This window comes from Elephantulus edwardii, unplaced genomic scaffold (assembly GCF_000299155.1).
Source record: "Elephantulus edwardii isolate Elephantulus edwardi_28Jun2011 unplaced genomic scaffold, EleEdw1.0 scaffold00078, whole genome shotgun sequence".
Classification (NCBI taxonomy): domain Eukaryota; kingdom Metazoa; phylum Chordata; class Mammalia; order Macroscelidea; family Macroscelididae; genus Elephantulus; species Elephantulus edwardii.
In genome coordinates, this window is record NW_006399828.1 from 14,314,424 (window position 1) to 14,336,726 (window position 22,303).

Here is a 22,303-nt window from a genome sequence, read left to right on the forward strand (position 1 = left end):
CTTTTGATGACCTACAAGGCCCTTTGTAGGAGAGAGAGACTTTTGATGACCTACAAGGCCCTTTGTAGGAGAGAGAGACTTGTGGGCAGGAATGCTGATTAAAATCTAGACTTAAAAAAAAAATCGAGACTATGTTTGTCTTTAAAATAGTGTCCTGAAGAGTTTGGACAGTTTGTCAATGCCTTTAGTACAGATGGGGAAATTTTAGTACATGAGTAAAATACTGCCATTGTATGCATTTCAACTTATGTCTGTCTGAAGTTTATTTCATGCGATAGATTAGTATCAGAGCAGTTTTTACAATCAGCATAATGTTAAATCTCTATTAATACACTGGTGTTTTTAACACAATTTAATGTTTTATTAATCTTCGAAATGCTCTTTGGTCCCTAGTTCACATTTGTAAAATGTGGTCTTTGGACTATATCAAAGTTAATAAGATTTGTTTCTCAGAAGGTAGAACACTTTTCATACAAAATTTTAGCTAAAATTTAAATATATATTGTATATATTCTTTTATGAAGAATAGCTACCAAGATTTAATTTAGATAAAATTTTGATGTGACCAGTTTGACACTTTGCAGGAAACCCTTAATGTTTTAAGAAATATATTTTTAAAAATCTCTAACATTGTTTAACTTTTAGTATTTTCACTTGTGCCGAGAGATTTAAAATCTGTAGCAATAGATGAAAAAAAAAACCAGATGAAAAATGATATGTTAGACTATGGTGGAGGATTTTTGTAAAATTGAGTTTAAAGTTTTTTTTGAATAGAAGGAATTCACTGTATTTCCTTCTGAATAAACAGATACATTTTATATGGGAAGAACACTTTGTCATAGAAAAAAGGGGATCAAACAAGTTGTCATGTAAACTTTCAGTTTTGGTCTTAAGTGAGTTATTAACATTATTATGATCAGATTTGTATAATGTGTAACTAAAAATAATTAAAAAATTTACTTAATGGCAATTCTCCATAGAACTTTGTAGGTTGAACTTTATTGAAGAATATTTGAAATTATTTTTCCTCTAAAAAAATATTGAACACTAACCAGTAGTTATTTCTAGGATGAAGAGTGTGTGCGTCTTGATAAAGAGAGATTGGCTGCTCGTTTGGAGGGTCACAAAGAAGGAATTGTACAAACAGAACAGATTAGGTAAGAAGAATTTATTTAGTAGAAAGTAGAGGGTTTGGACATGTGTTATGTGCATATGGAAAAGGAGTATTAATATGTCCTGTTAGTACATTTGTTAAGAGTCTGGCTGCTTACTGAAAGAAAGGTTTGTTATTATTGTTAGGTGCCATCGAGTTGATTACGACCCATACCGATCTTATGAACAAAAGATCTGAACCTAGTCCTGTCCTATGCCATCCTCACACTTCCTGACACACAGGATGGTATTGTTATGTACCATCAAACTGGAACTGACTTAAAACTGATCGTCTAGTGGATTTTCAGAAGCATAAGTGGAGATTGCCCATCTTTCTCCCATGGGGTAGCTGGTAGACTCAAACTGTGAGCCTTTTGTGATAGCAGCAAAGTTCCTTACCCCTTAGCCACCATAGCTAAACCAGAAAGTTTAATGGGTTGAATCCAACAACCTTTCCACAAGGAGGAACATTTGACAGGCTAATTCCAGTAGTATATATAGCCTTGGGAACCATGGAGTAGTTCTGTTCTGCCCTGTTACTTTATTATAAGTTGAAATTGGCTCACTGCAGGGCAGTGGGTTTTATAATTTTTGTTTACATTGTTTCATCCATTTGTAATATGCTGTGCCCTAAATTCAGACAATGATAATGTGGTCATGTTTTATGAGAGAGACATTAGAAGTCGTTTTGCTGATTGTGCTTTTTGAAGGACTTTCTTGATATGATTAGCATATTGATGTTTCTTATCTAGAATTGCATCATAATACAAACTACCTATTTTATCTTTTAGTCTCTTCTTGATTTTTGACAGATTAGCAGACATTTTTTTGTAAGGCTCCATGTTGTATTTTTTACTTTCTCTCTTAGGATTGTTCAACTCTTCTGTTGTGAAGAAAAGCATGCTAGACATTTCGTAAATGAATGGATATTGCTTAAATTTTACTAACTTAAATTTTAAGTTAAATTTTAGTGTAATAATACTTTGCTGATACTTCCTTGCCACAGTGTTCTACTTACGGAAATTTTATTTTGAGTTTAAAAAGTCTGTTATAATTCACATGTAATATATAGCACATATTTGAATTATGCAAACAGAATCATCATGATCAAGGTAATGAACATATATCCTGTACTTTTTATAATCCCTTACTTGCATCTACCCGATGTCATCCTCCTAAGGCGATCTGATCTGATGAAGTTGCTTTCTCTACAGTTCTATACACAGATGTATTGATGCAGTGCCTTGCAATGGGCAGTCTGTAACTTATCAGAGATGATGAGAGAAGGACAAGATTCCTCCACTGTTCATAGAGGTGCCATGAATTACAGTTAGCTCAACGGCATCTAACAATAAAAACAGAGTTCTATAGAAATGGAAAGGAACACTGGTAGTCTTGTCTATAGAAAGTTGCACTGCTAACCCAAAGGCATTTCCTCTGTAGTGATTTAACTCCACATGTGAGTGTGAGGTGCAAAGATGGGCAGTCCCCTTCTGTGTGATTTACAACTTCTCGGAAACCCACTGGAGGGTCAGCCATGAGTTGGTTCCAACTTGACAGCAACAAGTTAGTATATAAAGGCGATGGTACAGGTTTTTACTATCCTGATTTATATACCATAATAATTTTGAGGGTCATCCATGATTTATTTGGGTTGTAATACTAGTTTATTTCTTTTTTGTGTGCTTTGTACCAAAGTTTACCTATTTCTCAGCTAATGGACCAGATGAATTGGCCTTTTTATTAGTGGGATGGTGTTATGCACTTTAAAGTCAAACTGATCTATAGCCAACCCTCCAGCGGGTTCAGAGGCAATAAGTCACACAAGAGATTGCCAGTATTTTTGCTGTGGATTCACACTGTATATCTTTGGGTTTGCAATGCAATTCTTTTCGCACTAAGCCACCAAAATTCCTTTTTTAAAATCAGAATTATTTATTTATATATATAATCTCTGCCCATATTCTTCTAAAAATAATCCAGTTTGTCTTAGTAGCCAGTCAGCTTTCTTTTTGGGAGCTCTGGTGGCCTAGTGGCAAGAAGCTGTGTTGCAATCCTGATGGCATGCGGTTTTAATTCACCATCTGCCCTGTGGGAGAAGAATTGTCAGTCTCCTCCCATATAATTTATTGCCCAGAAAATTTGCTGGAAGGTCATCTGTGGGTTTGTTCCAACTCAGTGGCATACAGAAGCAACAGCAGCAAGAAATTGTCATGTGCCATTGAGTAGTTGTTGTTGTTGTTATGTGCCATCGAGTCGTTTGTGACTCATAGCGACCCTATGTACAACAACCCTAAACTCTGCTCTGTCCTGTACCAATCGCACTGTCTCTGACACTCCCATTGCGATTATCCCAATTACTGAATCATTCCACCTCATAGAGAGCCTTCCCCTCCTGCTGTCCCTCCACTATCCCAAGCATGATGTCCTTCTCCAAGGACCGGTCTCTCCTTACAACATGTCCAAAGTATGTTAGACAGAGCCTCCGAATCCTTGCCTCCAAGGAGCCACCTGGTTTAACCCTTTCCAGGATGAATCTGTTTTCCTAGAAGTCCATGGTACCCTCAATACTCTTCTCCAGGACCACAGCTCAAAGGCATCAATTCTCCTTCTATCATCCTTGGTCATTGTCCAACTCTCTGATGCATAACCAGTGATTGCAAAGACCATGGCCTGTATCAGATGCACCTTAGTCTCCAGAGAGACACCATTGCTCTTCAGTACTTTGGAGAGGTCCCTAACAGCAGATTTTCCCATGGCAGTACACCTTTTAATTTCCTGGCTACTGGTGGCAAGAGTGTTGACTGTGGAGCCAAGCAAACTAAAGCTGTGAACAATCTCAATCTCTTCGCCATCCATCCTGATGCTGATGATTGGCCTATTGGTGAGAATCTTTGTCTTCTTGACATTGAGCCTCAATTCATATTGAAGGCTGCAGTCCCTGACCCTCAGCAGCAAGCGCTTCAGCTCCTCATTTTCAGCAAGCAGGGTTGTGTCATCTGCATATCGCAGATTGTTGATAGATCTCGACCCCACATTTCTCCTCATAGAGTCCAGCCTCTCGGATAATCTGTTCTGCATACAGGTTGAAAAGGTATGGAGACAGAACGCATCCCTGGCGTACGCCCTTCTCAATTTTGAACCACGCAATGTTCCCTTGCTCTGTTCTGATGACTGCCTCCTGGTCCAACTATAGGTTTCGCATTAGAACGATTAAGTGTTCTGGGATTCCCATTCCTTTCAGATTCAGCCACAGTTTTCCATTGAGTAGGACCCTACTTAAAGCTGACCCAATGGGTTTTCAGAGGCAGTAAATTGCATGAGAGGGAATTGTCCATCTTTCTTTTGTGGAGCAAATGGTAGATTTAAACTACCTGCCTTTGAGTTCGCAGCATAGCTCCTTGCCCCCTACACCACTAGAGCTTGCTGATGTTAGTATGGTGTGTTATTTTTATCCGTTCACTTTTAAATGCATCTTTATGGTTCCTGTTTTATGTTTTTGGCTTCTGCTTGAAGAATTACCACATTTGATATATATAAAAGAATGTGGTATAGAATACTACTTTGAAGACTTGATGACACGGTGGTGTTGGTGCTTGTTTGGCTACTAGTTCAGTGTTGGTGCTCAGCAGTGCCTCTACTGGAGAACACGCTTGCAGTCGGCTTCTGTGATGATTATGTTTTGAGAAATCCTATCTGCAACAGTACATCATCAGAGAACTGCCAGAAGTCCAGGCTGGGTTTAGAAGGGGTCATGGTACTAGGGATATTGTACCTGATGTCAGATGGATCTTAGCTGAAAGCAGAGAATACCAGAAGAATGTATATCTGTGTTTTATTGATTATGCAAAGACATTTGACTGTATGGATCATAACAAACTGTGGCTGACTCTGAGAAGAATGGGAATCCCAGAACATTTAATCGTGCTAATGCGAAACCTATACTTGGACCAAGGGGCAGTCGTCAGAACAGAGCAGGGCAACACTGCATAGTTCAAAATTGGGAAGGGTGTACGCCAGGGATGTGTCCTATCCATACCTTTTCAACCTGTATGCAGAGCAGATTATCCGAGAGGCTGGGCTCTATGAGGAGAAGTGCGGCACGAGGATTGGTGAAAGATCTATCAACAATCTGCGTTATGCAGATGACACAACCCTGCTCGCTGAAACTGAGGAGGACCTCATGCACTTACTGCAGAGGGTCAAGGACTGCAGCCTTCAGTATGAACTGAGGTTCAAAGTCAAGAAGACAAAGATTCTCACCACTGGACCAATTGGTAGCATCAGGATGGATAGCAGATTGAGATTGTTAGCTTCAGTTTGCTCAGCTCCATGGTCAACACTCTTGGCACCAGCAGCCAGGAAATAAAAAAACGTATTGCGATGGGAAAGTCTGCTGTTAGGGATCTCTCTAAAGTACTCAAGAGCAACAGTGTCTCTGGAGACTAAGGTCTTCCTGATACAGGCCATGGTCTTTGCAATCACATGTTATGCATCAGAGAGTTGGACAATGACTAGGGAGGATAGAAGGAGAATTAACACCGTTGAGCTGTGGTGCTGGAGAAGTGTATTGAATGTACCATGGACTGCCAAGAAAACAAACAGATTCATTGTAGAGAGGATTAAACCAGGCTACTCCTTGGAGGCAAGGATTCTGGGGCTTGGTCTGACATACTTTGGACATGTTGTAAGGAGAGACAGGTCTTTAGAGAGGGACATCATGCTGGGTAGAGTAGAGGGACAGCGCAGGAGGGGAAGACCCTCTATCAGGTGGATTGATTCAGTGACTGGGGTAATTGGGATGGGTGTGTCAGAGGCAATGCGATTGGCACAGGATAGAGCAGGGTTTAGGGCTGTTGTACATAGGGTCGCTATGAGTCGCAAGCGACTCGATGGCACATAACAACGACAACAACAACATTGGACAGTTCTTCCCATAAGTTTGATGGCATATAACACATGGATGGCATATAACAAGACACTATGATGAAATGTACACAATTTCTTTTTCCAAATTTTATTTATATTTATGTTTAAATTTATATTAAAATTTATAATTTTGAAGTTGTTATTTTAAGTTTAATTTTGTGACTAAAGTCACTTTTTTGTCAGTAGTTACTAAAGTATTTCAGTACTTTGAACTCTGTTTTCCATGATTAAGAAAGACATTAAGTATACATATGGTTATCTTATGAAATTTATATTGTTAAAAGTATATGATTCTTCCCTCTTTTCCTCTTTCTCTAAGAGTTAAGAGAAAAAAAATGCTTAGTAAGTGATTTCATCTTCTAGAAATTAAAAGGAATATATATTTATATGGCATTTGTTTAAAAAGTTGGGTCACCCTTAAAGTTGGTATAGTGTAAACCATGACATACTGTTTTGAAATGTGAAACATTCATGGGTAACCTAGGTTTTGTGTTCTTTACAGAATTACTTTTAACCTCCTTTCTCATGTAGACTGTCGGTTTTTTTTTTTTAATTATTACTCTTTGCTATGTGCTGTCAAATCAGATCCGACTAGTACAGGAGGAGATTGCCCCTCCTCCAGCAGAGCATCTGGTGCATTTAACTGTGCACCTATGGGATTGCAATACAGCTTTTTGCCACTAGGCCACCAGAGCGCCCTTGGACTGTGTGTTTTATGTAACTTTTATTTATAGGGGTGATTTAGCAAAGAAAAGTCTCACAAAACACACAAACACGTGTGTTTATATATGTGTATATATGTATATCTCAAAGCACTCATTGCTGTTGAACCAGGGCTGATTATGTTCCAGTGGGTTTTGAGTCTGTAAATGTCATGAGAGGAGATTTTCTTTTCTTTGTGGAGCTGCTGGTGGATTTTAACAGCTAGAGTGTCTCTGCCCTTGGGTTATCATCAGTGCTCTTTACAAACTGTACCACTAGAGCTTCCTATTTGTGTATTTGTGTGTTTGTGTTACTTATAAGGGACCACTGCTGCTTTTTATGTGGAAAGATAGGAAAAAAATCATGTGAAGATTTTTGTTACTTTTCTAAGAAATTACTAATTTATTTTTAGAGTAATGTCTCAAAGTAAACACTTTATAAAACTAAATAAGTAACAAATATGTAAGTTTGACAAATAAGAAAATTTATTGCCATTCAGATATAAAAAGTTTACACCCGGAACTTAAAATGTAGAACTTTTGAATTAATTAAAGGGATCCTTCATATGAAAATTAATTAAAGAAATGACTTTTAGGTCTTTGTCTGAAGCTATGTCAGTGGAAAAAATTGCTGCAATCAAAGCCAAAATTATGGCTAAGAAAAGATCTACCATCAAAACTGATCTAGATGATGATATAACTGCCCTTAAACAGAGGAGTTTTGTGGATGCTGAAGTAGATGTGACCCGAGATATTGTCAGCAGAGAGAGAGTATGGAGGACAAGAACAACTATCTTACAAAGCACAGGAAAGGTAATTAAAATACTTTGTTCATTTGTTAGAGTGCATGTGTACATTTTATTTGTGAATTGTTATAAAATTGGTTAATATATGCTGTGTGGAGGAAGTTTGATGCTTTATCCCTTTATAAGGTTAGTAATAATGTAGATTTATAAATATCATATTATCCACTTAAGCAGATAGTTATTGGTTACCAAAAAGTGGTGGGATAATGTGATTTAAAAATGCAGGCCTCTTTATGTACACATCACTTGCAAGTTGAAAGAGTGACGTGAAAGTCCAGAAATTTTCCTGTTGAATCAAAATTTGCTTTAAATTTTTTATTACCAAGTTCAAACTCACTCATAGCTGACCTTCAAGTGGGTATTCAGAGGTAGTACATCGCAAGGGAGGTTGTTGCTCTGTCTTCTCCCATGGACAGTGTAGTCTGCCTTTGGGGATTGCAGCACAGCTTCTTAGCAATAGGTCATCTGAGCTCTATTAGCCATATTACTAATTGCCGTTGCCTTGGCTACGACCCAGTGATCATGAAAGTGGCTCTGAATCTCGCCTTATCCTGACCCAGCCTCACTGTTTCTGACACCCCTGATACCATTGCCGCACGCAGGCACTGTGTCAGTTCATCTCATTCAGGGTCTTCCTGTCCTGCACTGAACCTCTCCCAGGCATGATGTACTTTTCCAGGGACTGGTCCCTTCTGACAGTATGCTTAAAGTACGTCAAATGGAGCTTCAGAAACCATACCTTGAAGAGCAAACTGATTTTTACGCTTTCCAGTACAGATCTGTTTTGTTCTCTTGGTAGTCCATGGTGTGTTCAGTACTTTTTTTCCCCCCAGCACTAAAATTCAAAGACATCTGTTCTTCTGTCATTGTTATTCATTGTCTAGCTTTTAGATGTATAGCAAGCAGTTGAGAAGACCATAGCCTGATCAGGTGCACTTTAGTCTCAAGACTAGCATTGTTGGTCTTTAGTACTCTCGATAGGTTTTTTCCAGCAAATTTTTGTAGGGCAAATAGCCTTTTGATTTCCTGCTTGCTGGTGCCAAGAGTGTTGATTGTAGATTTAAGCAAGGTGAAATTTTTAACAACCTCAGTCTTTTCTTCATGTATCATTATACTGCATGTTGACCTGAGAGTGAGAATGAATCTTTGTTTTCTTGATATTGAGCTTCAATCCATATTGGAGGCTGCAGTCTTTAACCTTCAGGCGCAAATGCTTCATTCAGGTCCTTAGTTTCAGCAAGCAACACTGTTTCATCTGCCTAACACAAGTTTTGATGAGATTGGTATGGGATGGAGCATTGTTTAGGGCCATTGTACCTAGGGTCACTATGAGTTGCAGGTGACTCGACTGCACATAACAGCAACAACAATCTGCAATAAATAATTAATTGTATAAAATGCCATCATTCTATCTCCAGCCTCATTCTGTCATAAAACCTATATTTTTGACTACTTATCCTTCCTTATTGCCAATTTTTGCATTCTCTTCACCAATTATCATTAATGAAGCTTGGTTGCATGTTCAGTCAATTTCAGACTGCAAAAGTTGGTAGAAATCTTCTATTTCCTTCTCTTTGGCATTTTAGTTGTTTGTGTATATATTGAAATGATATTAACTGGTCTTCCTTGTATATTTAATGGATAGTATCCGATCACTCATTATACACAGCATTATACATCTGAATGGGTCTAGAAATGGTCTTTTTGATGGTGACTGCAACCCCATTTTTATTCACTTTTTCATTTCTGGCAAAGCAGATCATAGAATTGTCTGAAACAGTGTGGTCCATGTCAGTCCATCTCAACTCACCAGTGTTTTGTATGTCAGTATTTATGGATTTCCTTTTTTTCCTAACAATATCAATGTATGTTCATACTTCGTACATCCCATCTTCTAGTTATTAGTGGCTGTTTGCAGCTATTCTTCTTTATTACTGTGTTTCCCAATATAAGAGCTCAACCTCCAGTGCTATATGTAATAGCTTAAGTGTGCTTTACTTTTTGTTGGGCTTTTGAAGACCTGTTATTTCAGAAGTGATTGACCAGTCCTCTTTAGTCTTAACCTGAGAGCTCCACTTTAGTACGGTATCCAACAGACAAGCGCTGTGTGCCCGCAAGAGCAGGTGGTAGACATATCTAAGCTATTAAGAGCAGCAACGTGCAAAGACACTTTCCCAGTTCAAAAACTGATGTAAATTTGGTGTTGATCTTCCTTTCCCCCTTTATCCCCTGGGAAAGGCCTTGGGGCAAGGTCTCTGACCAAACCCCTAGTGTGATAGCTTAGGCTGTAGTCACTCCCTGCTGTCACCTGGGTACTCCCTGGGGAAGTTGCCGCTCCAGGCATCCTGGCTGGCTCGCTGGTGTGTGTATGGATGCTGTTGCTTGTATGCCCGTGGTCCAGCTTCCTGGCATGTATATGTGTGCTGCTGCCCTCGTGGGCCTCCTGGCTTAACTTCCTGGCATAAGTCTGGGTGCTGCTGCATGTGGGCCTTCCTGATTAGTAGATTCTTGTAATATTGATGACAAGCTTTATATGCATATGTTGTTGTTGTTGTTACGTGCTGTCGAGTTGCCTGCGACTCATAGCGACCCTATGTACAACAGCCCTAAACTCCGCTCTGTCCTGTGCCAATTGCACTGTCTCTGACACTCCCATCCCAATTATCCCAGTCACTGAATCAATCTACCTCATAAAGTCATAAATAAGATTTTTGCCCCAAAGTAGAGAACTCCTGGAAATAAAGTCAGTGAATACTTAGCTGAGTCTTTATCATTTTGTTCTTGATGTCGCAAAATTTATTTATTAGTTATTTCTCCCTTACAAAATTGTGAGACTTTTTTCTCTTCCATTTCTTCCTGTGTACCTTCTTTCTTCTTTTCCTCTTTTTTCTTCCTGTCTTTATTTCCCTTTTTTCTCCTCACTGTTACAAGTAATGCAATAAAGAACATCATATATTGCAGGTCTGTGAAGGTAGGTATTTTAAAATTTGAAAGATAGAAAGGGAAAGATGCTGAAGGTTCAGTATCTTAAGAAATTTCCAGAAAATGCATTCATTATTTTACATAATTTTCTCTTTTTACCTTTTCTCTACTTCCTCAATTCTGTGTTTCAAATGTGAATTTTTTTCATTGATTTGAACAGTAGAAATAATTTAGTAATAGTATTTAATGAAGTGTGGAAGATTAGGTATAAAACCAGACTTTGTGCTCTAGGCAGACTGATTGTGGTTGCAGAATTTTTGGGTTTTAAAATTAAGTTATAATCCTTGGAGGCAAAGATTCTGGGGCTTCATCTGACATACTTTGGACATGTTGCTAGGAGAGACAGGTCTTTGGAGAGGGACATCATGCTGGGTAGAGTAGAGGGACAGCGCAGGAGGGGAAGACCCTTTATGAGGTGGGTTGATGCAGTGACTGGGATACTAGGGATGGGTGTGTCAGAGGCAATGCGATTGGCACAGGATAGAGCAGGGTTTAGGGCTGTTGTACATAGGGTCGCTATGAGTCGCTAGGGACTCGATGGCACATAACAACAACAACAACAACATATAGTTAGTAGCACTGGAGGTAGAGCCCTCAGGTTGGAAAAAAATTCAAAATGAGGAAAACAGTTGCAAACATCAGCTAGTAATTTGAAAGTGGAATATACATAATGTGAATATAGGACAGTTGGACATCGTCAGAAATGAAATAGATTGCAGAAAGATTAATACAGTACGCATTAGCAAGCTGAGATGGACTGTCATTGGCCACTTTGAATTAGTCAGACATATGATTTACTATTCTGTAAATGAAAACTTAAGGAAGAATAGTGTTGCATTAATAGTTAAAAAAGACCATTTTGAAATTCATTCTAGTACAATGCTGTAAATGACAGAATCCTATGTATATTTATACAAGGAAGACTTAACACTATTATTATTATTATTATTATTATTATTAAAATACGTGCACCAATAGCTAAAGTCAAAGAGGAGGATATTGAGGCTCTCTGCCAAAATTTGCAGTATAACATTGACTAAGCCTACAGTCAAGAAGCATTTATACAATGATGAAGGCATGATAGTAGGAGAACAAATGATTGAGTTTTGTTGGTTATCTATTCATTGCAGATATCTTTTTAAAAGAAAAACGGCAGTTATACACATGAAACTTACCTGATGGACTGCACAGGAATCCAATTGACTGCATCTGTAGAAAGAATCATTGGGGAAGTACAGTATTAGAAGTTAAAACAAGACTAAATGTTGGGTGTGGAACAAACTGCTAATTGTGTGCAAGTTCAAAATAAAGTGGAAGAAGATTGACATAAGTCTGCAGGATGAAAATATGATCTTGAGTCTATCCCACTTGAATTTAAAAATCATTTCCAGAATTTGAGCCATTGAATATTAGTAACCAATGACCATATGAGCTATGGGATGATATCAAGGATATATCATCCACAAAGAGAGCAAAACATTGTTACTTAAAGGAGACAGAAAAGGTCAAAATAGATGTCAGAATCTGAAAATTGCATGAGAGCATTTGAGAAGCCAAAAGAGAGATGCAGAAGTGAAATAGATGAACAGACGATTTCAGAGGTCAGCTTAAGATAAAGCAGAATATTATAATGGAATGCGTAGAGAACTGAAGTGAAAAAATAAAAAGGGAAGAACTTGCCTAATGTTTCTCTAGCCAAGAAAACTGAAAAACAGATTCAAGGCTCCGGTTGTAATACTAAGAGGTGCTATGGGCAGAATCTTGAATGAACTAGGAAGTTTCGAAAGAAGATGGAATACACAGTCACTTTACCAAAAGAATTGGTCAATATGGAAATATTTCAGGATGTAGCATATGATCAAGAGCCCTTGGTAATGACAGGAAGGATATCGTGTAGGTTGTGGGATGCTGTGGAATGCTGTGCTGCTAACCAGGAGACCGAGACTTCAGTAGTTCAGATACACTTTCTGCTCCAAGAAAGAAAGGTGGACACTCTCCTCTTGGTAATGATTTTTGGAGTTTGAAGCCCAATAGAGGGATTTTTGTTGTTCGGTGCCATTGTGTCCGAACCAGCTTACATAACTACAGTGGTTTTTTCAGAAGCGTTAAATTATAAGGGAGCAAATTGCTCATACTTCTTCCATGGAGTAGCTGGTGGATTTAAACCACATGCCTTTGGGATTGCAACATAGGCCACTAGAGCTATCTATGGAGGGTCAGTATGAGTCTGAACCCCCAGCTTGATAACAGTGAATTTTTTAAGCCTTAAATGTTATATAATATTTTACTAAGAACAGTGCTATTAAGATTTTCTGGAAGAAAGGAATATGTCTTTTTCTCCTCACCACTGGACCCAGTGGAAGCATTATGGTAGATGGAGAAGAGATTGAGGTTGTTAACAGTGACAGCTTGCTCAGTTTCATAATCAGCACTCTTAACACTAGCAGTCAGGAAGTCAAAAGACAAATTGCATTGGGAAAATCGGCTGTCGGGGCCCTCACTAGAGTGCTGAAAAACAACGATGTCAGTCTAGAGATTAATGTGTGCCTAATCCAGGCTATTGTCTTTGTAATTTCTTGCTATGCATCAGAGAGCTGGACAGTGACTAAGGATGGCAGAAGAACAATCAATGCCATCGAATTGTGGTGCTGGAGAAGAGTCTTGAACATACCATGGACTGCCACGAAAACAGAGCTCTGTTTTGGAAAAAGTGAAACCAAGTTTCTTCTTGGAGGCTAGGACTTTGAAGCTCTGTCTCACATACTTTGGACTTGTGGTCATAAGAGACTGGTCCTTGGAGAAAGACCTCATGCTTGGAAGGATGGAGAGACAGTGCAGGAGAGAAAGAACCCGGATGAGATGGATTGATACAGTGACTGGGGCAATGGAGGTTGATGTGCTGGAATTAGTGAGACTGGCTCAGGACAGGGAAGGGTTCAGGGCTGCTGTACATAGGGTCACTATGGGTCTCAGGTGACGTGACAGCACGTAACAACTTGAAGTAGAGATTAAGAATTTTTTAAAGAGTTTTTTGGAATTCAGAATTACAAATGAACTTAAGATCATGAGAATACAACCATTCTAAGTTTGTATTTGAATACAAGATGATCTGTTAGTAATTTTTCTGCCATATATGGCTAATACTTAAGCAATATTTTGGCTGACATTGTTATACCAATGCTCATTAAAATTATTAAAGCTCATGATGAAGGAAGAAAACAGAAGTGTTCCATCCTACTTCATTTCACATTAAACATAAAATTTTCAAAGAACTCAGTTGAATAATTTTTTTGAGCTGTAGATGGCAGGCTTGTAACATCATTTTTAAATAAAGCACTAGTTTTTAGCAATGTTGTGACACCATTATAGCTTTTAAAAAATAAGTTAATAATTAAAGAATTCTTTAGTAGTGAGGTTTGCTTTTATGAGTATTCATATTTTTTAAAATAAAAACATTCAAGCACTAAGATTTTAGTTTCTTCCTGCTTTTTTTTTTTAGTACTTTTTCTTGAGATTCATGAATGAATGATGGATTCAGTACTGTGCAGGAGATATAATTATTGTGTACTGTTCCATGATGACTATGAGCACCCAGCATACAGCAGTTTGGCTTTTTTTTTTTTATGGCATTCAAAAAGCATGATTTTAAAATGATACCAATAAGCTTATGTTTAATGTTGAAAATTAGAGTAGTAAAAGAACATATTACTCATCACTTATAAGTCTACCCAATTCTTCTATAGTTTGTGTCTCTTACTGAATATACTTTGAAAACAGTATGTTTTGAAAACAAAAATGTAAAACAAACCCCCAAAAACCCCAAAACACAAAAATCTTTCAAAATCAGAACTCATTGCCATTGAGTGGAAGCTGACTCATAGTCGACCCTCCAGTGGATTTTAAGACAATCTAAATTGAACAGGAAGAAATTGCCCATCTTTCTTCCTCGAGAGCCTCAGAAAGATTCTAAATTTCAGAGAGATGCCACGTCTGGGTTAGCAGCACAATTCCCTACAGGTCTGCTGCCAAAGCTCCCTTCTTTATTTTGTAGATAAGTATTTTCTTTAATATTTTATGTAAGGTACTCTTGATATTTGTACTGATAGTGTAGAAAAAATGGTTGGGAAAAGTGCTGGACTGTTTAATATGTATCAAGCCAGTGACACCAAACTTGACTAGTAGCCATTCTGTTCTTTGCCATTTCTTGAATGTCCTGATGAGGTCCCTAAAATTACTACTTTTATGAAATCTTTGTAATATTTTACATAATGACGTGAGAAATTTGCATCAAGTATCTCTGCCTAATACAATGATTGTTGTGTCCATAAACAGCAGTTAGGCCATTATTTGACTTGTAAGCTGAATCAGCTGCTTTTCCTTAGAAAATAATTTTGTTGTTTGAATAACTTTGCTGTTCCCCTTTGAATGATTGGCTCATGACAAGTCATGTGTATGTTCTCAAACCAAACCTATTGCTGTTGAATCTCTTCTGACTCATACAAACCTTTTTCTTTAGTTTTTAAAGGTAGCTTACCATATCTAGTTTCTGAAGTTGTAAGTCTTTATATAGGAACAGATTGTTTTATCCTCCATAGAGTGACTTGTGAGTTTGAACTACTGATATTTTTGGTTCTTTTTGGTTTATATTTCAACACCTATCACTGTCCTAGAAAGAATTGAGAAGAAAATATAATCTTAATTTACTTACTAAGTAATTTTCCTTTCTTTAATTGGAATTTTATTTAGAATTTTTCCAAGAATATTTTTGCCATTCTTCAGTCTGTGAAAGCCAGAGAAGAAGGACGTGCCCCTGAACAGCGACCAGCTCCAAATGCAGCACCTGTGGTAAGAATGTATAATTACTGGCATAATAAGAAATTTTAATGAAAGTATCACTTGTATTTTGCTGTTCAAATCTTGAAGATGTCTCATCTTAAAAATTTTTAGCCCATTTTGTTATAGGGAAGGAGGAGATAGAATGTGAAAGTGACAGAGTCTGCCTTCTACTCAGCTTCATAAAGGGGAACATCAGTAGTACCCATAGCAGCATGGCTGGCCAGACATGGCACTCCCGCCTCCCATGTTCCTGCACCTCTTCCTGCCAATCATATTGATTTGACATTCGTTGTTGACTCACAGACTTTACTCACACTTGTGGTACTGAGAGTGGAATTTACTAGGGTATTAAGTTGGAGAGTGGCGGAGACAGTATCTCCCAGTGCAAGTGCAGATTTTAGCTCAACAGTCCCAAGCCATAATACCTCAGTTAATCCAGGCTCTGGTTTCATTTCAGCAAGCAGCTTTTCCTTCCATTATCCAGTAAGAATAGTGAAACCTTAACTGTGGCCTTGATCTCAGGACTCCTCTAGCTAAACTTTGCTACAGTTTATCCACAGCAATGCCATAGTAAAGACTTCATCACCATCACCAGAGTCTTGCTCCAGTCTCCCTCAGGTCTTCTTGCCCAGTGTGGGAAGCACTCTCTGTCTTATCCTCTTCTCATGGCTGCTGTTGATATGTAGGACTGTGCAGTTAAGGTAGTTCAAACCAGAGAGAGGCTAAAGTAATGGCTAAAAAACCCAACTGTAAGCTAACACTGGAATATTTATATACCTTTTTGTATTTCACTATTGCTGAAAAATTTTAAAAGGCCACAATTAAGTATTGCCTTCTTTAGCAGTACTTTTTAACGTGAGACATCCTTTTGTTAGGCGCTCTTCAGTTGATCATTGACTCATAGTGACCACTTATGTATAGTGAAACACTGCTTAATCTTGCTATGTTTTATATTTGGTTCCATTGGTTTTGTCACTGTCAGTCTGTGTTGTTGTGTATACGCCTCTGTTTTTCACTGACCTGCCTTACCAAGCATGATGTCCTTCTGCCGGACTGATGATATATCCAGACCATATAAGATAAAGCTTTGCTATCTTCCCCTCTGAAGAACATTGTGTTTGTATGTTTTCCAAGACTGATTTGTTAATTTTCCTGGCAGTGCATAATTTCCCCCCGTATTTTCATTTCAATACTTTTTTGCCATTATTGTCACCACCTTCTAGTAGTCATCATCTGGTTTTCAGTGCATATGAAGTAGTTGAAAACAAGTCAGTTATACCTTAGTTCTCAAGATGTACTTTTTGTTTTGAAAGAGATCTTTTTGCAGCAGATTGTCTCTATAAATCTTTGGGTTTTTTGACTTGCTGCTTCAGTGGGGTGTTGATTGTGAATCCAGGTAATATGAAATCACTGAGAATGTCAGTATTTTCTATAGTGTTGCTTATTAGTCCATTTGTGAGGTTTTTCCCTTATGTTGAGGTGTTATCTCCAAATAATATGTAACATCACTAAATGTTTCATCTTCACTTTCAGTAACCAAAATTTATAATCTGTTTATCATAGGTTGTTTGTAAGTCTTCCTCTAATCTGGATACCATATTATTCAATGTACAGAGCAGTTTCTTTAAATTACACAGAATTTCTGTTCTTTTCCAGCAAGTTTTTCTTGGTAAATGCACAATTAAGTGTTGATTAAGTGTTGTTAAGATGCATAATTAAGTGTTCTGTTCTTTGTAGTGTTTTCATTTTCTGAATGAGCCACACAGTCAGATGACTTTACATAATCAATTTAACACTGGTAAACATCTTGTGTTCTGTCCTTTTAGCCAGGACTCATCTGATGTAAGCAGTGTTATAACTTGTTCCATGGTCTTTTCAGAACCAGAGTGGAATTTCTGGTAGCTGTCCTGTCAGTGCACTATTGCAGCTGTATGTTCAGCAAGATTTTATTTATGTGGAATATTATTGGTAACTGTTCAGTAATTTTCACATATATTTGAATCCCCTTTCTTTGGTATCAAAGTGGATCTCTCCCAATCAATTGATCAGACAAGTTAACTTTGAAATTTTTTAGTATAAATGAGTGAGCACTTCCAGCCCACTCCATTTGTTGACACATCTCAGAATTACTTTTCTTTCAACTCCTGGAGCTTTGTTATTTGCTCTTTGCCTTTAGTGCTGTTTGGATTTTGGTTCTTTATCATATGCTATTTCCTGAGATGTTTTAATGTCTTATAACTATATAGTGGCTCTCTGCATGCCTTTCTTCTTCCTTTGGTCCTTATAGCTCTGTTTAGTATTTTATCTGTAGAAATGCTCTGCTGTTGCAACTTCAACCTGGTCTTTTTCCTTTAGTTTTTAGGATTTCTGGCTTCTGGTGTTTGCACATTTTATTGTAATACTTTATATTTTTTTAATTACTCTTTGAAATCTTCACTTCGTTTATATCATGGGTTTCATCCCCCATTTGCTTTTGCTTTTCTGTGCCATAAGTTTCAGAGTCTTTCCTGACATCTGTTTTGATCTTTTCACTCTCTTTGCTTTGTTAAAATAACCTTTTGATTTGCCTCATGTGTAGTGTCCTTATTGTCATTCCATAATAACTCATTTGATGTTTATTTGGTCAGTAGTATTCAATGTGTCATATTTGTTCTTGAAACAATCTCTTAATACAGGTGGGATGGACTCAGAATTACATAGTAACTCTTGTGGACTTGTTTCAATTTGTTCAGCTTCATCTTGAAGTGTGAGCAAGTCTTGATTTGTTCCTCAGCTGCCCTTTATCTTTCTCCTGCAGAGTTGCTTGTAGATCTGCCTTGTTCTAAATGGTGATATAAAACTTCTTTTTGGTTTTTTGCACAGATGTAGTTGATTCAGTTCCTGGAGACATACCTGGACCAAAATCTTATTTCAGTAAAATCAAAAGTTGCATGCTGTCTTAATTTGGGTTCTCACTTCATGAAGAGCAAAAGCTATGAAGTATATGAATACAATTTCAAGGAAATGGCTTATGCAATTATTGAGGGCCAAGAGTTCAAATCCATTGCAGACAATAGTCTTAAGATCACTCCTGGATTATTTGGCTGCAGGGTATTATAAATCAGGATATGTAGGCCAGGTGGCAAACTGAAGACTTCTGCAGGTATACGTCCCAAGAACTAAAGTAAGTGCAGAATTGAGCAAGAACAAGTCTTCCCACATCCTTTTATAGACTGGATGTAGATCATTCATCCTAGGAGGTATGGAGCTATCCTTTCAAATAATTGAATGCTCACTTCAGATCATCAAATGGAAGATGATGGTCTTGTCATGTTGACATATAAAATTAACCATCATTGTCCACCAACTTAGTCACCTTGGCATCTGTATGTACACACACACACACTTACTTTAGACCATACGTGGTCTCTCAGTAATGACAATTAAGAAGTCATACTTGTGCTTACATGGTAACAAGTAACGTGTAAAACCAAAAATGAGTGTACATTCTGTGTTTAGGATTAATAATGAGATAACATCAAGAACAAACATACACACATACTTAAAAATATACTCCAGAGCATAGATGAAATAACTTCTAATACAGTTCTTGTTTCAACATCTGGTCACCTTGACATAGCCGTTACTTAGAACTATCTTCTGCCATCCATTTTGTGTTCTTTATGTCCTTAGCACACACCACAGCTGGTTGTTGTTTTCTGTCACAGTTACCTAGTGTTGTTGTAACAGAAATATGCAAGTGTGTCGCTTTACCATAGTTTTATTTTCTTATAGCTCAGTAGGTTATAACTTCAAATTCAGGGCTCTGCCTTTTTTTGTTGTTTTTCTTCAATTTTAGTTTCTTGGGTCCTTCTTGTCAACTTTCTGTCTCTGCTTGCGTGCATAATTTCCTCTTTGAGATGTCAAAAGAGGTTGACTCAAGACACACCCTAATAATACTGCTCTTCAATAAACTCTTTAACTCATAGCAAACTTCCATTAGATTTCTGAGACTGTAAATCTTTATGGAGGAAACTCTCTTCTTCTCCAGAAAGGCTACTAAGTTCACATGCAGATTTTTTTGTTCAGGAACTCAACACTTAAGTAGTATACCACTGAGGCTCCTTTTAGAATAGATTTACGTTGCCTTCATGCTGATTCCCATTCATGGCACCCTCCATCTTGTCTCTAAGGCTGCACTTTTTAATGAGAACTGGCCATCTTTTCTCCTGTAGAGCAACTGGTGGATTTGATCCACTGACCTTTAGATTGGCCACATGATATGCTATATTTTGTGCCATAGGACTTCCTTATTCTTTGTTTTTGTACCAAGGAAAACTAATTTCCAAATGGGATTGTTGTTGATATATGCTGATATATGATATATGCTGTTGGAACCACCTTAGAGCTGATCCTCTAGTAGATTTTTAGAGGGTGTAAATTGTATAGGGGCAGCTCTTTACCACTTGGCCATCAAAACTCCCTCAAAGGGGATTACAACCACCCATATAGAGATTAGAATACAGAAAGCATATTTTTTGGGAACAAAATTCAACTTATAGCATTTATGCACTGGTGCATGAAAGAATCACTGAACACTGTTAAGAATATGAATACCTATTACCTTCCTATATGGGACTTTGTTTGAAAGAATCTATGAAATTTTTGGCATCTCAGTACGTATATCCTGTTTCTTTTGCTTACTAATCATGTGAAATCCTTCATTGTACCTCAGTGTAAGATGCTTTCAAAAATTCACTGCCTTACTCTTTGATAGACCGGTTAGGGCTCTGCCAACCATAGTACATTCCATATATGACCTTTGTTGTTGTTTTTGTATACCGGTGAGTCAGAATTGACCCATAGCTGACTCTTGCAGAGCAGTTGGTAGATTTGAACTGCATGCGTTTGTGTTGATAGCATGATTCTCTACCACTACTCCACCATGGCATACACTCTACTTAAACTCCTCAGACTATAAGTGTGTGCTGTTTGTTAGATTGAGATCTTGAAATGCAAGGATGCAAAAAATTCATACATCCTGCAAGCTGGGTGTACAGTCCACTAGAGATAAAGCAAAGTAGATAGAGAAATAGAGCTGGTAGAACAAAATCATTATGATGGTAAGCACCAGGGGTTTTACATTTATGAATTGGCTGAATAGCAGTAGGTGAAAAATGTTTAGAAATTCATAATGTTTAATCCTTCTTTCTGTGACTATGAATAATTTAGCTGTATTTCCATAATTAATAGAGTAACTGAAAATGTTAATAATGCTTGACTATTAACTGTCAAAATACATATCCTAGTAAAGTGTCACAAGTGAATATTTCAGCTTTCATAAAAATGAAATTTCTCAGGTTTGGAACTACTCTTTAATTATGTGGTTTTGGAGTATTTCATACTATGAATTTTAGATAAAGGCTTAGTATATTAAATGAATTTATTCATTAGTAGTTAAATTGTTTAAATATGCTACTTTAAGATGATTGATTACAGTCTGAGTTTTTAGATGAATTTGTAAATTCAGTTATGCATCATTTAATTACAGCTCTTTAAATATACAAACAAGATGTTAGCCTTATTCTGTATATTTGCAATGGTTTAGTAATAATTGTGTATTTAATGTTAAAACATCAGTTATAAAACTAAACCTCACTGTCATTGAGTTAAGAAGACTATCAGCAGGGTAAATCTGGAAGCACACTGCCACTTCTTTTCTTCTGTGAAGCAGTTAGTGACTAAACAGTTCAAAAGGTTTGACCTACCAACATTTTGGTTAGTAGATAGGTGCTTTATCCGTCATGCCACCAGATTCCTTCAAATTAATGAAAATTTTCTAAAAAAATCTCAGTTCAATAAAGTATTTTACTATATTCATATTAGAGGCAGACTTTTTATTTCATTTGTTGAATTTATTTTTTAAAAATTAAATATTTGTTGTTGTGACTCTGCTCATTAAAACACACACTAAATCAACAGATTCTACATGTGCGATTTAGTGACATTGAGTACATTTGAGGATGTAACCATTTTCATATTTCTTCTGAGTTTTCCTTTTCCACTAGAAGGAACTTATTTTTCTCTTGTCAATTTGAGTTAAAAAATAGTTGTATATTTTAAGATCTACTTCTCTGTAACTAAAACAGTTGAAAAAGTTATGTTACCTAAAATCAGCTTCACATCCCAAAGTACTACTTACAGGGAAAAATATTTTGCTTTAAAGAAATTTGTGTCAATAGGATGTAATTTGTAAGGACACCGGTTTTAGTTTCTAAATATTTCACCTTTTGTTTAAATGTGCTAGGCACTGTATTTCCTTGTCTTTTGATAGAAATGAGTTAGTTTTTTTATTAGCAGTGAACAAAAAAAAAAGCTTTGAAAATAAGTATGAAGCAACAAGTAACCTTTTCCTCGCTCTTTGTCTCTATTGGGTGTAGTAAGAAAAACCTTTAAGAGAACTCCTTTTAGTGTGGTCTTCATTATAAGTGTTACTTAAGGTGAAAAAATACTAACATAATAACCCCTAATTTATTTTACAGGATCCCACATTGCGTACCAAACAGCCTATCCCAGCTGCCTACAACAGATATGACCAGGAAAGATTTAAAGGAAAAGAAGGCAAGTTCTACAGTTTTTATCTATTATTTATAATGTACTGAACTTAAGAGGAAGTATAACCATTTGGTTAAGAGAAACATTGGGTAAACTAAAGTCTGCAATTCCAACTTCCTTACAGCATGATTTTTATCACTTTATCCTTCATTTTTTATTTTTTAAAATTGTGATTTGATTAAAGGTGTATTGTTGTTGTTGTTCCTATGTGCCGTCGAGTCGTTTTCGACTCATAGCGACCCTATGCACACCAGCCCTAAACCCTACTCTATCCTGCGCCAACCGCACTGCCTCTGACACACC

At 37.2% G+C, this 22,303-nt stretch overlaps 1 protein-coding gene across 1 annotated transcript in view; it reads left to right on the top strand.

Moving 5' to 3' along the window:
- Positions 1 to 22,303, top strand: part of CDC73 (cell division cycle 73) — a 157,789-nt gene that overhangs the window by 14,633 nt on the left and 120,853 nt on the right. The window contains exons 6-9 of the mRNA XM_006889523.1: positions 1,069 to 1,157; positions 7,379 to 7,595; positions 15,317 to 15,415; positions 21,928 to 22,006. Of these exons, the coding sequence (XP_006889585.1) occupies positions 1,069 to 1,157; positions 7,379 to 7,595; positions 15,317 to 15,415; positions 21,928 to 22,006 (484 nt within the window). The remainder of the gene's footprint in view (positions 1 to 1,068; positions 1,158 to 7,378; positions 7,596 to 15,316; positions 15,416 to 21,927; positions 22,007 to 22,303) is intronic.